Raw genomic sequence first — 16393 nt, 5'->3', positions numbered from 1 at the left:
CACATCTTGGATGTGAAAGTGTAACAGCTAAAACATAGACTCGCTCTCTGGGGTGTACTGACTCTGAACATCTGTGTTGCAGATTATTGATAAAAGATGTTGTATAAGGTATGTATAAACAGTTTTTTCCTCTGGTTGAGAACAGAAACATGTTATGAGATGACTTTCAATTGGGACACAGATGAGTCATCGCTAATATTTAAAAAGTGGAAGAGTAGCCTGTCAAAAAAGGTTGGCAGTGTATCTGGATAAGACCCTTTTTCAACAAGCCCACCTCCCGTAAGCCAGTGTGTAAACATCTGTTAACATTATGATGCAATAGCACAGTTCACTGAACTTTATATGTGGAAGAGTTTCAAGAGTTTTATTACCACGAGTAATAATCAAAATATACGGCCTTACCTTCATCGTCAGATTAAGAATCATTTTCAGCCTGTGTGAGCAGTAATCAAAACTTTATATCTCATTTTTACTATTCCAAAGCATTTCGTTTTTTCAGCGGAAGACATTCAAATGAAATGGTCTAAAACACAGAGGAAGTACCCACTACCCTACACAACCTTGATGTAACTACATAGGTAATCTTACAGGTGGCTGTGGCTGAGGGGATAGAGCGGTCGTCCTCTAACCAGAAGGTTGGCAGTTTGATTCCAGCCAGTTGTCCTTGGGCAAGATACTGAACCCTGATAGAAGAAAACGTGCTGCCCATAGATGCACTGTGAGAATTTGTGTGAATGGTCAATAAACTGTAAAGCAGTGGAGATCAAGTCAGAAAAGCAACACACAGACCATTTACCATTTATTGAATTTGTAATGTCTAGTTTAACCATACACAAACTATTGTCACCAGAAGGCAAATCTTTTGACATTTTGTAGAATCTGCTTTTTAAGAGTTAAGAGATGATTAAAACCACTTGTCTGTATAGTAAATATGAAGCAACATTTAGCTTAGCTTAACATCAAGACTGGAAACATGGAAATTGAGAGCCTGGCTTTGTCAAAATATAACAAAAGTCACCTAACAGCTTCTATAAAGCTCCTTATCAACATTTTATAAACCAGGTCAGATAAACACAATTTTTTCTTTTTTCACTCTTCACCATGGACTGTTTACAAAAATCTCTGCTCACAGTATGCAGCACATAATAAACAATTAAAACAAGAGAGAAGTCACACTCAGTCTGTATTGTAGTTATGATTGAGTGAGGAATGATTCTGAAGTAGGATCTGGATCAGGCCAAACTAACGGCCCATTCCAAACAGACAGGCTCACAGCAGGCAATGCACTGCACTAGTGCTAATGCTGCCTTCAAATGGGGTTGTGTTGTTATGTAGACATGTTTATTGTAATCAGTCATATGTAGTGTTTTTAAGAACTTAATAACTCTAAGGACAATTTATAACTGGATTTCCTTTGTAGGACAGATCTTAGTAAAAGGGCAATCCGTAAGAACCAGCATGCATTTTCTGTTAAATTTGACAGCCAGTTGTGGGTTGATGTTGAGTGGAATAATGGCAAGACTTTAAGGAGTTATTTTCCCCTGATTCCTGGAACTTTAAAAATAATTTGCAAGAAAGTACCTGGTCTTCAAAAGTTGAGTCTTCAGACATTTAAATTTGAGGGCATTTCAAAAAGAAAATGGATTTCTGTAGTTGAAAACTAAGTTGTTATAAAAACCGAAAACCTGTTTTACATTGACATCGTAGAAACCTCTGTTCCTCTATTAGAGATTTGTGTCAAAGTTGCCTTCAATCACACAGCCAACTATAACAAGATTATTATCCAACTCAGCATCAGTTTCTAGATTTATCTGTCTGGTGTTTTTTTAAAGTCAAATTCAAAACTGAAAATGTTTTCATCAAGTTCAGCTGGACTCAGTTAACTCAATTACAATTGCTGTGAATCTTCCAGAAGTTTTTTGGGAATAAAATTCTCCCACTGCAGGAGCCGCAGTAAACTACACACACTGATCCTTGCTCTCTTCACTACTCATCGTAATATTTGGGGGTTTTCCCCGAGAGGGGCCGCTGGTCACAGCTCTATTTAATTTGTAAGTTTCCACTGTTCCAGTGGAACATGTTCGGACAACTTTCTCTGAGAAATGGCTGTTCCAACAGACTGATTTCACAGGTTACAGGTTTGTGTTATTCTTCAGGACACAGAACAGCAGGGACAGTGTTGGCTATTATCCAGATCAGCGTGGAGCCATGGGACCTCTAATCTCTATTTTTGAAGTCCTACCTACACAGTTGCCCCCGCTGTGCTTAAGGATAGACACAGTCAAAGAGACTCTTTGTTTCGCACCTTCAATCAGTTACAACAGGGATATTGCCTGCTCTCTTGCACACAGATGCAGTCCAGTCTCCATTCTTATATACTAATCCTTTCCATCTTTTGCTTGAATAAACTATTTTCCACTGAGTGCAGCTCTTTAAAGGGCAACTCTTTTGTTTAATGCAGAACACAAAGCAAGGATTCAAGTCCCACACTGTGTGTTTCTTAGTCTGTGACCACCTGATCTTTTGGCTTGCTCTTCTCTTAGTCATCACCAATAATTCAACACGAGTAATCAAAATGGAAATAAAGACAGACATGTCTCTTCCTCCCACTATCCAGAAAAAAGCCCAAATATCCAGGATACTTTTTTTTTTTCACATTTGGAGCTGTGGTGTGCGCAGTGGTAACAGGGAGAAGGAGGCGCAGTATCAAGGTCCCACTGATACATGCACTCCAACAATCGTGAGTCAGCCTCAGCTGTCAATCATGACGTCTCACCCTGCTATTATGGCATCAAACAACTAAATTCATCAGAAAAATGCACATTAGAACATACAGTAGTGATAAGAACTCTCTTAATTACAGTCACCATCTATGAGAACAAAAATATTTGATGTGTTCTTTGACTTTTGAATCCCATCTTCTAACACGGAGACAGGGTTTATGACCTATACTGCAGCCAGCCACTAGAGGGTGATTGAGATGTTTTGGCTTCACTTTTTGGGAGCAGCCCAGTCATCCATTTTTATGGTTTTAAGCAAACACCTAGAAATCGATGCAGCTGTTGACAGACATCTATGACCTTAAAACATTTGTGTGAATCAATTATGCTATTCACATGAAAATTAAAGCATTTATGACATGTTCTCATGGTACCCAACACCTCTCATGAAAAGTTAATGTTCCATTGCAAAATACAACATGGAGATGTACACTTATGAAATCTCATACTAAAAAAGCAGCCATTGGTGACTGATGAAATAACCTGTGTGTGACTACTGAGTCAGGCCCAGAAAAGTAGCCAAGCCAAAGCTGCGGCGGAATCTGGGTCAGAGCTAGTTAACAGATTTGTGTCTTTGCCAGACTCCTCAATTTACAAAGGAAAAACTACAGCGTGGCAGTCTGGAACCAGGTCGCTGCCGTGTTGGAAAAGCGCAAGGTCTTCCAAAAAAGGGGAGCACACATAGGCACAGCCTGACGGCAACATTCAAGTTCTGTCCCGTCCGAACACAGGACCATTATTGTGGTAAGTGACACCAATACAACCTCAAACAGGCCCCCAAAATTATGTGGGCGGAGGAGTTGTGTGTGTGTGTGTGTGTGTGTGTGTGTGTGTGTGTGGAGCCAGGAGGAGTGTGATCATTTGCACTGAATAAACACTGAAGCTTGTGTTAGGACATCTGGCCAATGTTTCCATTTTAACATCCATAAAGTTAACACTACAATTTCATCATGTTGTTAAAACCAGACAAACTGTTGCTCTTTTAGTCTATGTCCACAAAATTATTAGAAACATTATTTCGTTTAAGGCCGAGTGCTACATTCCTGTTTAAGAAAAGCTGACAGACTGCCCACTGGACCTTGCAGCACAGATAAGTTTATTTAGTAGAAATATTTCAGAGATTCATACAATAGTGACATAGCACAGCAGAAATTTACAACCCCCTCCATTAAAATGTTGGGCAGCGACAGTAAAAACCATTTCTGCATTATTGGCTAAAAACTGAAAATCTCAGACAAGGAGGCACTTTGACTATTGTGTCCATTAATGTGGAAAATCATCACAAGATTCTTCTCAAAACATTCCCACGAGGAATCGATTAGTGACAGATATTGGACATTTTATTGAAGATTGGACACAAACTGCACTAAAATCAGAAAGTAGGAGCACCTCTCCACACTAGTGTTGTTACATTATTATCATGGGACAGCCTGCAGAAAGGGACTTGATTAGAGAATTATCCATTTATATTATTGGCCAGTTAGATTGGTTGGGCTGAGGACTAGTCCCCTGGTTGTCAGTGAGGCCACTAGTAGGAAAAGTGGTTCATTCCATTGATGAGAAGGTTCCCAACCCTGTTACATTTATTCTGAAACCGATTCTTTGTGATGTACTCTATTCAGTGTTCGCAGTTACAGCTCACTCCGAGGTCTCATCTACAGTTTGGCTTTGCCTGGCTGCAGCTGCAGGTTTTGAAGCTTCATGGCAAGTCCCATGTTTCCCCTGATCTTCAGCTTGCCCTGGAAAAACGCCTGTGAATGAGAGAAGGTGAAAAACATCATCCAGAGTTTGGAATCTGAAGAAGTGTTCGGCCAGTGTAATAGAGAACTAATATGCAGCTGGTTTAAAGAGTTGCCATGGGAGATTAACTCAAGCCAGAGAAAAGTGGGGCAATGGCAACAACAGCTTATGAAATGTCAGAAAACTGCATGGCACACAAGCCCAGTGTGTGTAGAGTAAGATTGTTTGGGGAGTGGAATGATAAAAAGTGACAGGTTCTCCACAGGTAAGCACTGAACTGGTGTGAACTGATGCCGGGGATGTATCCTCACATCACTCTTCCACTACAAATGACCTGAGTCATGGTTCAATGCTCCTCACCCCGTTACTATTCAGGGTATGAAAACATTTCTTCACAAAGCATGAAGGGGGATGTCGCTAAGACTTTTAAGATGATGAAGAGATTTTATGAAAAATTATCAATATGTAATAATAATGTCAAAACTAAATAGAAATCATTTGAAGTCCAATCAGACCTCAGTTGAAATCATTAAACTGAACTTTAAGTTTCACATTGAGGTAGATGTCTTGTATTATTCCATTTTTTTTTAGGGCGGGGCACACTGGGCGGTGGAACGGCAGCGAGGCGGTTCAGCTGCATGTTGTTGGTGTTTGTCTGTCACACCAGACGCAGTTCAGCAGAGAAGCATCTACTGCCAACTCCACTACGTTTTTATATAGGGTTTGCCTTGAATTGGCCACAAATAACAGAATTTTAACTATGATGTCACTATACAGTAAAAAAAAAAATTGTGAGAGAGAGAGAGAGATTCAGCTGAAGTTCTTTATGTGAACTTAAATATAACTAGAGCCCTTGGGGGCTACTCTTATGTCCTCAAATAAATACTGGTACTGTAAAGTATGAAGCTGAGCATCTTCTGCTCCAAATATAAAAGAAAAAATACTTTTTTAAACAAATTAATATATTTCAGTCAAAAGAAAAGCAGGAGTGCTTTTATTTTTAAAAAGTGGTACAGGAAGTGTTGCAAACATTTACGATTGTGACATATTGGACAGGCTGTAAAGATATGTCTTCAGAAATGTTCGACAGAGCAATAAAAATGTGGTGAAAGATCATTTTCACTGTTTATTCGATTCTTGTGAGAGAGACCTCTATCCTCTAGATGAGCAGCCGTGCAGCGCAGCAGCCAGTGTGCCAGGTCTTCTCTGTTAACATGGGTGCAGAAATGAAAACCAAACCTCTCTGTGGCCATTCCACGTCCAGTGTGCCACGGGTGCTACTGTCAGCATATGTCTTGAAAATAGTAAAACACTACATCATGGGAGGGGGGGGGGGGTCGGGGATTGATGTGTTCTCAGTGCTATTGTTCAATTGATACATATTTGTATCTATTGCCTTACTGTTCTTTTCTGTTCTCTACACACTGTGGAGTACAACAGCAGGTCTATGACTAGATGTGAACAGAATTCCAGTACTTAGAGCTTTCCACATGTGATCAGATCTCTCAGACAGATGTTACTACCGAGTCTAAAATGGGTCTTACTCTCTCACTGTAGACACGAAACAACTACTTTGGTTTATATTTGTAAAAGTTCTGTCAATACTCACATTCTGTGGGTTCATCTTCCCTGTCATTAAGGCCAACAAATCTGTATCCGACATGGAAATGGTGCAGTCTGCTTTCTTAGCTGCAGAGCAGAAATAAGATTTAATGCAAAGACAGCATTAATGTAAAAACATAGATAAGTGTGTGCATGTCTTGAAATTACACCAACAGTTAAATATTAATATGATTACATGACACTGTCATATGAGACAAAACCAAGCAATGCTGAGGTTTTTCTAGACTCTTGAGTTCTCTTACCTGTGTCATTATGAACGCAGCCTTTGCCGTTCTTCACATCCACAAACCAAGTTGCCTCCTGACCATTCGGACCATCCTTCACTTGAAAAGCAAACACTCCCCCGATCTTTTTCACAAACTGCTCCCCTTCCTGTATAAAACACACCGATTTATTTTACAGTGAACTGGAGTGTATCTCTATGACATGGGAATTAAGTTTTCACTACCTATATTCACATTAGTACAGGTCTGCTGTTTTTACATTGGTGCTTTTAGAATAGGTCACACTGCTCACTATGCATGTGTTAAACACACAGTCAATACCCATATATAACTGCATTGGGTAGAGGGTCCGTGGTTCTGAGATATAGTACCTGTGTGATTGGTAACTCCCAGCAGTAGTAATGTAAGGGACATAAATTAATTTTCATGGATATTTAATTTGTCCACAGCCATTTCTGATGGATATGTTAAAACTTTGACCTTGCAGTTTCCATGTTTTAGGTTATGAAAACTTCAGCACGATGTAACCAGAGTTAAATTCAGTCAGTCAGTTAAATTATCTTTGGCCACATCTTTCTCCTGCTTTTTTGCATAAACTAACATGTCTTTGTCAAATAGGGACCATAAATTAAAATTCATGAAATATTAATGTTGAGAGACGACTTCTGATGCAAATTTGCAATTGGGTCATATGTTTCAGATACTTAAAATCAACTGATTAGAATTGACTGATTGCAAGTTTACAAAATGAGCAAAAATGTACATTTAAAATACAGAAAGCCAAAATGTTCAAATGTGCACAGCAGAATGTTTGGCCACTAGAGGTGCTATGGGGCATTGTTTTTTAGAAGTGGCTCACTGCTTTGCTTTGTTCTATGTAAGTGCAGATGTATGTAGAATTTTTCTTTTATTAAAACCTAAGCACAAATTTTAAGTGTAGAGAAATTAAACAATGTGTTTGACTCTGTTACGCCAGTGCCAGAAAACATAATAAGTTGGATGGTTTGGAACATCATCATAAATCTGCATAAAAAATAGGATTTGAATTGGAATAGAAAATTCCAATGCCCTTGCAGCATTTAATTAATATGAGTACAAAAGTGGAAGAAAAGTAAAACTTTACATTCAAATTTTTCAAAGTAATTTGTCTGATCAGTTGCCTGCAAGTTAAAAACAAACCATGTCTCCAAGGACCAGTTATCTCCCAAGTTGTCATTTTCTCAGTGATTACATAGACAGCACTGCTGCCACGCTTGAGGTGGATGATATGACCAGGGTCACAAAAGGTTTTTGCATGAAAAAAAACTAACACAATTTTTTGGAGGAGAGTGAATCTGATTGTGTCAACATACTGTAAGTCTAAAATTATTTTCATGGTATGGAACTGAGACTACTGTGCCACCACACAGCACAGACCTAGACCTATTATATATGACGGAATAGATAGATAGTCCTGAAGAGAATTGATGTGTGTGTCACAAGTTGAACTGACAAAATTTAGTGAGCGTTCAAAAGTGTCAAATCTTACACACAAGTGAGGACAACATACACTGGCCTATGAACATTTTGTCTTCGATTGTAAAAGGCATTCAATCACCTCCTGAAGCTTCTTGTTGATTTCCTGGAAAACAGCATGGGCCTTGAACCCCTCCAGCCCATCACTGGCACTGGTGTTAATGGCTTCAATCCTTGACATGGTGAAGGTGAAAGAAATGAAAAGTGAGGTTATTTCAGCTACAGTGTGTAGACTATTGTGATATCTAGTGTTGAAATTGCATGTTGCAGCTGAACACCCCTCACCTCACCCTCTCCTTCCAAACATGAAAAAGAACCTGTGGTAGCTTCAGTTGTCATAAAAACTCAAAAGGTGTTTAGTTTGTCCAGTCTGGACTAATGTAAAAAACATGGTGGCCTCAGTAGAGAGGGTCCCCTCCATGTAAACATAAAGTATTTAAATATAAAGGGTCTTTTCTGGGGTAAAGAAAACTACAATTCATACAATTTAGATGAAATGAGCTAGTGAAAACTTCATGAGAATTATTCCACATTAAATATCTGACAATAGTTCCCTTTCACCTAAATCTTACACACTGGACCTTTAACAACAGAAGGTGATGGAAACACTGCAGAGTAACATGCCTGGTTACTAGAAATGAACCAATCTGTAAAATTCAATGTGATATATGTATTTGTAAGAAACAAAGACATTGACTGCATGTGTCTCACCACTGGAGCTCATTGTGTGCTCGCCAGTTCCAGATCAAAACATGCAGTAATGCAGTGTCGCTTTTTTTTTTTACAGGGATCATCGTGAAAACACTCTTCCACATTTACTGACACCTACTTGACACCTTTACTGCTCCACAGTCGATGCTTCTCAAATCCTGGGTGCAGGATGTCACCATCTTCATGAACCTGACAATGCTAGTAGGGTGTGCTAATTCATTAGGAAACAACCTTGCTGACAATAGCAGGTTATAGCAGCAGGCTAGCTTGTAGCAGCATCAGCCAGCTATCATTGAATGTTTGGCATGTATCTTACCAGCAAGCTAGCTGTAGCGTTACGTTAGTGTTTAAGCCGGGACCACGAGGATGAACTGTATAAAAACATGAACTCAGTGTCTCAGTGACACCGTGCTTACTATTCTTACCGTAACGTTTGTCTTTCAGGCATTTTCTTGTTACGTCAGGTGAACAAACAGTCAGACTGACACACTGGCTCAGGTCAGCTTGTGCTTTCTATGCGAACTTCACTTCCTTGCTTCTTCCGGTTTGTTCTTCTTCTTCTTGTTTTACGGCGGTTTGCATCGAGCATTACCGCCACCCCCTGCCTCGGAGTGTGGATCGGAAAATAGAATCACAATCTAAATTCCTTAATAATAATAATGATATAAAAAAAACTCCCCCCAATTTCCCCGGATCTTTAGACATGATGAGGTGATGACAGATATCCCCAAGACAAAAATACTGCAACAGCTAATGTGAACAGATACTTTTTCAGACAGAGCATTCACCTGTCTTACAAGATCCAAGAAATCTTTTTAAACAACTGTATTGAAGTGCCCAAAGATACGTTACAAACAAAATAAGGCATTTTTACCGTTCACAGCACTTCTGACATCAGACAAGCATCATGTCACATGACATACGCAGCATAGAAGGGAATATTTGATAAAGATGATAAAGTATAAAGGAATAAAAAACAGACTCTAGGCAGCCTCCCAGTATTATGTGGAAGATCATCTGAGTTTTTAGGAATCTGTTCTTATGCAAACATAATTTTCCAAGGATAATAATTACATTTCTCAAAAATTAAAAATAATAAATAACATCCTATTTCGTCAACATGGACTAAGATATCTCTCAGCTGTGAGTTTGACGTATTTGTGTGTGTAGAATTTAGTGATATCTAGTGTTGAAATTGCATGTTGCAGCTGAACACCCCTCACCTCACCCTCTCCTTCCAAACATGAAAAAGAACCTGTGGTACACTTCAGTTGTCATAAAACTCAAAAGGTTTTTAGTTTGTCCAGTCTGGACTAATGTAAAAAACATGGAGGCCTCCGTAGAGAGGGTCCCCTCTATGTAAATATAATATAATTGAATATAAACAGACTTTTCTGGGGTAAAGAAAACTACGACTCATACAATTTTGATGAAACGATACATCATAAGGGTTATTCTACATTAAATTCCTGCCAATAGAGCCCTTTCACCTAAATCTTACACACTGGACCTTTAAGTAGAGGTTCTTATATAAAGGTGGTTTGGGATACTTTAGCACATTCATTTACTGAATGCTTTAAATGCATACGTGTGTAATCTACCAAAGTTATGCCACAAGGATTTGATTGCAGACTTTTCGAATCAAACCTGCACTAAAACTGAATTACCTGGTTTTGTTGTTTACATTTTGCTGAAACATTGCTACACATAAAAATCTCCCATTACAGTCACATAACTGATACAAAAACATGCACCTGAAAATGACCACAACTATATAAGTCCAACTGTCTATATCACTATGAATGATAGAAAAAGGGTCACATTTCAAGCACTGGAGGAGAATCTTCATCTAGTGACTTTTGTCATTGTGATCAGATGATTGTCATGGTTGTTCAATCATGGTTCATTTCTGTTTCTGCACATTTTCTATCCCAAACACATGTAAAGTCTGTTAAAGATGACAAGATATCCATCAGGAATGTGAAACCTTGACTACTCTACCTTGAATTTTAACATGATCGACACTGAGAAATGAAATTATGCTGTGGGAAGAGCTATCCATTTGTGTCAGATGTCTATCACAAGCCAATCCATATAATAATGGAAAACTCTGATGGGTGCCTTGATGGGAATAACTGCTGGCTGCCATTCAGTCTGACAGCTGCATAAGAAACAATTAAAACGTGCAGGCTGTTGTTGTATACTAGCGGCAATGCAAAGAGGGCAGGTCAGCAAGTGACATTACATATAATGTAGACAGCATCTGTGGGGACAAACATCCAAAAATGTCATTAATCTAGTGGAAGTGAACTACCAGCCTCAATTATTATACAGGCCAGAATAGCACATATTAAACCAGAAGAACACTGCCCCCTGCTGGACATAATACTTCTCTGCACAGTGCATCAATAATGTTAAAGTTTTAATAATGTAAATGCGCAGCAGTGTTGCAGTGCAATGCTGTACTGCTACGGTATTGAGAGTTTTCATGTGCTGTGTTTGAGAACTAAATGTGTTATTAGATAATGTCTGAACATTATCAATGAACATATCAACAAGCTCACCTTCATTGCATAGGGATCTTCCTCATACATATTTGTCCTGGTTTCCTGTTGGATTGATTGTTTTCTTTATTTTCCTGTCATGCTCACAGAAGTGTGCAACCCTCATGGGTTTGAATGTTACCAATCCAATTTCACCCTTTGGCCCTTAGCCCTTCGTTTTGCACCTTCACATGTAGGGGTAGGCTGTCCCAATACCTGTTGGGATGGAGGGGTAGCGCCAACTGAGATTTTTCCTCATTTCAAACCAAGGAGTATGCAAATTTCCCAGAATGCCTTGCAAATCACCAACAAACCAGGAGAGAGACCAATAAATGTAGTATTTTCTCCATTAATATGTTACGCTCTTTGAGGACACACAATGCACATGATCTAAGCAGCATATAGAAGTGTTGTTACTGAACTTAACTACTCCTCTAATAACAATGAATCCTGGCTGGACTGCATACAGACCACTGCTAGCAACCTGTGTGATTCATACGCGTTTACAACGTTGTCTACTGATGAAGTAACTGCATGTTAAAGGGCTGTCCTAATTCTTAGGGGAAAGATTTCAACCACTACCCCTTATGACTGCGTTTCAAGGGGCAAGAAAACTCTCAAAAACAAAGGGCCAAGGGGTAAATTGGGATTGGGCCCAAAAGTAGAGTACTACTTTACTGCTGGGTCTTAAACAGAAGTTGGATCCTTTCTTTCTCCATCTGCAACGACAAACTTTCCTTCATGAAGCACAACTCCAGTCTTTCATAATCAAGAAGAACATGTGTTATTGTCTAACATGTAATATAAATATGCTTACAGAGAAGTAAGACTCTTCTGTCTGGGACATGAATTTTTGGTGTCAATAGGAACATAATGGAAATAAATCAAATAATAATAAATTGCGATGTTTTTTTATTATAAACCCATGATACGGAACCCTTGAGGAATTACGTTGAATGGTCTGTAATGACTTTTCTAAGAATTCTGCCAATAGTTCTCTGAAAAATTGCAAAAACGCAGCCGAAATTGACAAATGGGACTCATGCCCCATTACATCAGTTGAAAATAGAGTTTGTTTCGTACGCACACATGTCACTCTGACATCTCTCGGTGCTGTAGTTTAGGCTGGGACAATTTATCGAGAAAAGTTTTTCGTTTTCATTTCTCCATTGACTGCCATGATAATTTTTGAAAAAAAAGTCAGAAAGTAGAACAACTGAAAACAATTTCTAACTTGCTCCCACAGTGTCATTGTTTCGTGTGTTTGATCACTAGTGCTATGTATGTTGGTCTATCTGTGTGGGAACTGTTGGGTTTCTCTATATAAATACAATTTTAAGGTCTTGACCCTCTATGTAAAGTGCCTTGAGATAATGTATATTATGATTTGGCGCTACACAAATAATATTGAATTGAATTGAATTGAATCTCCAAACTCTCTGTTTTTGTTGCCATCAATGAAACTGTGTTTTTGTTGACAAGAAGAACTCTGTAGCTGGCTACGTCATTGGATTTCCTGCAAAACACCGGGATCGTTCACACGGACTTGAAACCTCAAAACATCATGATGGTGGATCATGTCAGCAAACCGCTGAAAGTTAAAGTCATTGACTTTGGCTTGGCTAGCAACAGTCCTGAGGAGCAGATAGGTAGCGTCCTCCAGACCTTGTACTACAGGTAGGTAACTGACAGCACATCTCTATACCTGGGACAGCTGTGTTTGCTGTAATGTATTGACTTGAATGTGTTTTTGTTTCTCTTCTTCTTCTAAGATCACCTGAGATTGTGCAGAAAGTGCCTTTCAACGGGGCCATTGACATATGGTCTCTAGGCTGCATTGCTGCTGAGCTTTTTATAGGCCAAATCCTGTTCCCCTCCTTGGATGAGAATGATTTGGTCAGATCACACGCACTGCCCTGAAAACACTTCAAACCTTTCTGCTGTGATTCTTTTTTATTTTTAAATCCACACACTTGATTAGAACAGTGAGAGTTTCCAATAGAAGTTCACAGATTTCTACTATTTTATATTTTCATTATTTATATTTTATCATCCGAATGTCTCAGTTATAGAAGTGCACCTGAACAACAATGAGTTTACAAACGTTAATTAAATCTCACAACTTGTTTTCTCCACAGATGAACAAAATTTGGTTAACAATTGGAAAGCCTGAAGGAGACTTCAACCCTTGCTTCTGGCCAAAACAGTGGATGGAATCCAGATTTATGGTAAGAAATGAGTTTACCATCACTTAGCTGTTTTTATAGCTCACTAATTATGCTGTCTATCCTTCAGTCTGTGTTTCTTTCCCCTGTGCCATCCACTGCATTTGGAGCAAACTATTCATTTCAGTCAATAGTTTCAATTCTCGTTTGTGATCAACAGCCAGGATGAATTTATAACGGCACAACATATTGTTAACAAACAATGTTTTTTTTCCTCTCATCTTGTTAAAGGCGACTCCTCGGCTCTGGGGAGAGGACTACATAGCTGAAGCATGTGACCTGAAGTGCTTTGTGGATCTACTGGAAGAGATGCTGATGATGAATCCGTTGGAGAGAATTACCCCCAGACAAATTCTCCAGCATCCGTTTATCACAATGAGCCATTTTGAAGGTCGATTCAATAACAGCTCCTAGTAAGTGTGTGCTTAGATGGTCTGTGTACATCTGTGCTGATAGATACAGGTAAAACATATATGAGATAATAGGAGATTAAGGTGTTGACTCCGTAGTTTAATTTGTCTTCCAGTGTGAACTCATGTAAGGACCTGATGAACATCTGCAAGGATCAGACCTCTGAGAATGGAGGAAGCGGAGACCAGACCATCCAGCAGACGTCCCAGAACAAGGACTCCTCCAGCAGCCCGGCCGAGGATGGGAGCCACGCTGTTATGAGGCATGAGAAGATTGCCTCCACCATCGCTCGGGCAAAAAAAAGAAAATTGACAGAAGAGTGTGGCAACAGGTGGGTGTTTGAAATATTTCCCTGTCTTGATCATTTTAAATTGTAGAAGACAGTTCAACATTTTGGTACATATTCTTGTTTTTTGCTCAGAGTTCATTGGGAAGAATGATAAAACTCTCATTAACTATGGAGCTGCCGCTGAGTGAATTTTACAATGTGCATTTTTTTAAATGTCAAACCACTGCTTTAAGATCAAGAGTTAAACAATGTTTTTATCCAACCTCACAGACCAGGTGGCTCCAAAGCCAAGAGAAGGAGGACTGGCAGTCCTAGAGGAGAAGAAAGACTTGAGGGTCTCGTCAGAGGCAACAAGTCAGAAGCTGCCCCTCAAACTCAACAAAAGTTCATTCCTTAAAGAGGAAGAGGGACAAAGAGGAGGTGCCTGAGCTAGAAGAAACCTGCCCAGCGAAAAAGAGAAGGAAGGTCGCCAGGTGAAAGAAAACAGCAGTTTGAACAACTTGTGACAAATTAAACACTGGAGTGAGAACACTGAAGTGCAAAAACTCCATTTGTGTTTATCTGTATATACAATATACATCCAGATATATCTGTGTGTATATAAATATGTGTGTACAGATATGTGTATATATTTATTTTATCTGTTTATATATTTCGTATCTGTATATACCAAAATGTATATATGTTGTAATGTGCCAGTTTGATTAAAAATTAAAAGATATGAAAAAATACACATTTCTCTGAAGAGTCATGATTAAACTTAGGACCTGTTGAAGCTCTTTACAGACTGAGGACACATTTACCTTCGTGTTTGGTTTCTGTTTATCTCCACCAAGGTGAAATCATGCTACTGTGGGAAATGTATGAGAGTTAGCTGCTTGAGCTCTCGGCCACCATACAATACCAATGGGATATTTGACATCCTGAACCAGGCTGTTTAAGGTCTCTTCTCAAAAACTAACCCGGCTGTCAGGTTCCCTTCAGGCCAAATATGTGCAACACATTTCAATAAAACCATGAGGGTGGGCTCGCAAGCGCCGCACACATTCATAAAAGTAGCCTCTTCCACTCCCTGTAGAGGAGGAAGCAGTCCCCTCAGATCGGACCACATGAGGCCGCATGAGGCCCCCTGCAGACCACCAGACCTCTGAGGCGGCTACCACCTGCCTCTTCCCCAATGTTGGTGCTCGGGGCTCTGTCCGCACACTTCTTCCGCTTCGACAGCATCTCCAACATGTCCACCTCCTATTTCAATTGTATTTCCCCTAATATCTGGGAGGGGGAGTGTCTGCCCAACCAGGATGATGGTACACAGCAGAGTAGGACACTGGCAGAGGGAGGAACCATAGGCTGAAATCAATCTCAGCGATCATAGCTACTGCATAACAACACTCATGTTTGCTGGTTCTATAACACAACTGGGCGGCAGAGTAGAAATTTGGACTCACCCCTGCCAACTTCTACATACTTGTCTGCAAGTATGTGTGTGAATGATTCTGGACATTTACATGGCCGTAATCTGTAACATGTATTGCTTAATTTATTTATTTTACCCAGAACAATGTTGCTCAACAGGACAAACACTATATGACCAAACAGGCTACCTGTACAGGTTACCTGTACCTGCGATGAGGATGTAACTGTATAAGTTGGGGCATTGCAAAACTTGTAAATGAGGTAATTGCCTGGGGCCCCAAGCTGAGCAGGGGCTCAAAAGAGGGGCTGATAACTTTAATCCATTGCATTGTGTGAACCCCTTTAAATTCGTTGACTGGCTATCTCCTGGAGACTCAAAGGCTCCACTGGTCCAAAACCCCTGATGAGGCCCCTGATGCTACATACTTTTCTGTCAAAACTTTGTAATTTTAGAGGTTTGACAAAAAAATACTGGAACAGGAAGGGGTCAGTTCAGGCCCCCAAAGTCCCTTGACACGCTCCTTATTTTAAGACACATTTAAAACTAAATGCCACTCAATAGAGAAAATGGTACTTGTGCTTGTGTTTGGTTGTGTTGACTGAGCTGTCCACTTGATTGTTTACACTCCATATGCTTTAATCTGGCCTGCTTTAGTCTGGCCTAAATCTAAAACCTTCAGATTTTTGCTTTATAAATAAAACAAATTTAATAGAAAATATTTAGAATTTTTTCATGAAAAACATCTGAAGCAATAAATCGACTACTACAATAATTGTCAATTAATTATCTGTCTATCAACTGTTTAATTAATTAAAAAATATATGACAATGTGCAAAGTAATTTTACATAACACAGTAATCGTGTTTTGGCTTTGAACTTAAAAGGAAATCGAATGTGACTTTGATTGCACATCGT

At 39.4% G+C, this 16393-nt stretch overlaps 2 protein-coding genes across 2 annotated transcripts; one reads left to right on the top strand and one right to left on the bottom strand.

The window, feature by feature from the left end:
• Nucleotides 1–3853: 3853 nt before the first annotated feature.
• Nucleotides 3854–9176, bottom strand: scp2b (sterol carrier protein 2b). Its single transcript, XM_020080385.2, has 5 exons — nucleotides 9019–9176; nucleotides 7965–8055; nucleotides 6386–6515; nucleotides 6130–6209; nucleotides 3854–4531 (listed from the first exon to the last, which is right to left on the bottom strand). Exons 1-5 carry the CDS (start codon nucleotides 9039–9041, stop codon nucleotides 4436–4438), a joined length of 420 nt encoding a protein of 139 aa, XP_019935944.1. The 5' UTR covers nucleotides 9042–9176; the 3' UTR covers nucleotides 3854–4435.
• A 1920-nt stretch (nucleotides 9177–11096) lies between these two features.
• LOC138407259 (homeodomain-interacting protein kinase 3-like) lies at nucleotides 11097–14603 on the top strand. Its single transcript, XM_069522545.1, has 6 exons — nucleotides 11097–12813; nucleotides 12909–13032; nucleotides 13275–13364; nucleotides 13593–13774; nucleotides 13888–14103; nucleotides 14332–14603. The coding sequence occupies exons 1-6, from the start codon at nucleotides 12701–12703 to the stop codon at nucleotides 14456–14458; spliced, it is 852 nt and encodes a 283-aa protein (XP_069378646.1). The 5' UTR covers nucleotides 11097–12700; the 3' UTR covers nucleotides 14459–14603.
• The last annotated feature ends 1790 nt before the right edge of the window (nucleotides 14604–16393 follow it).

This window comes from Paralichthys olivaceus, chromosome 3 (genome assembly GCF_024713975.1).
Source record: "Paralichthys olivaceus isolate ysfri-2021 chromosome 3, ASM2471397v2, whole genome shotgun sequence".
In the NCBI taxonomy this organism is placed as follows: domain Eukaryota; kingdom Metazoa; phylum Chordata; class Actinopteri; order Pleuronectiformes; family Paralichthyidae; genus Paralichthys; species Paralichthys olivaceus.
The sequence above is the reverse complement of the archived record's forward strand: the minus strand, read 5'-3'. Positions and strand labels throughout refer to the sequence as shown.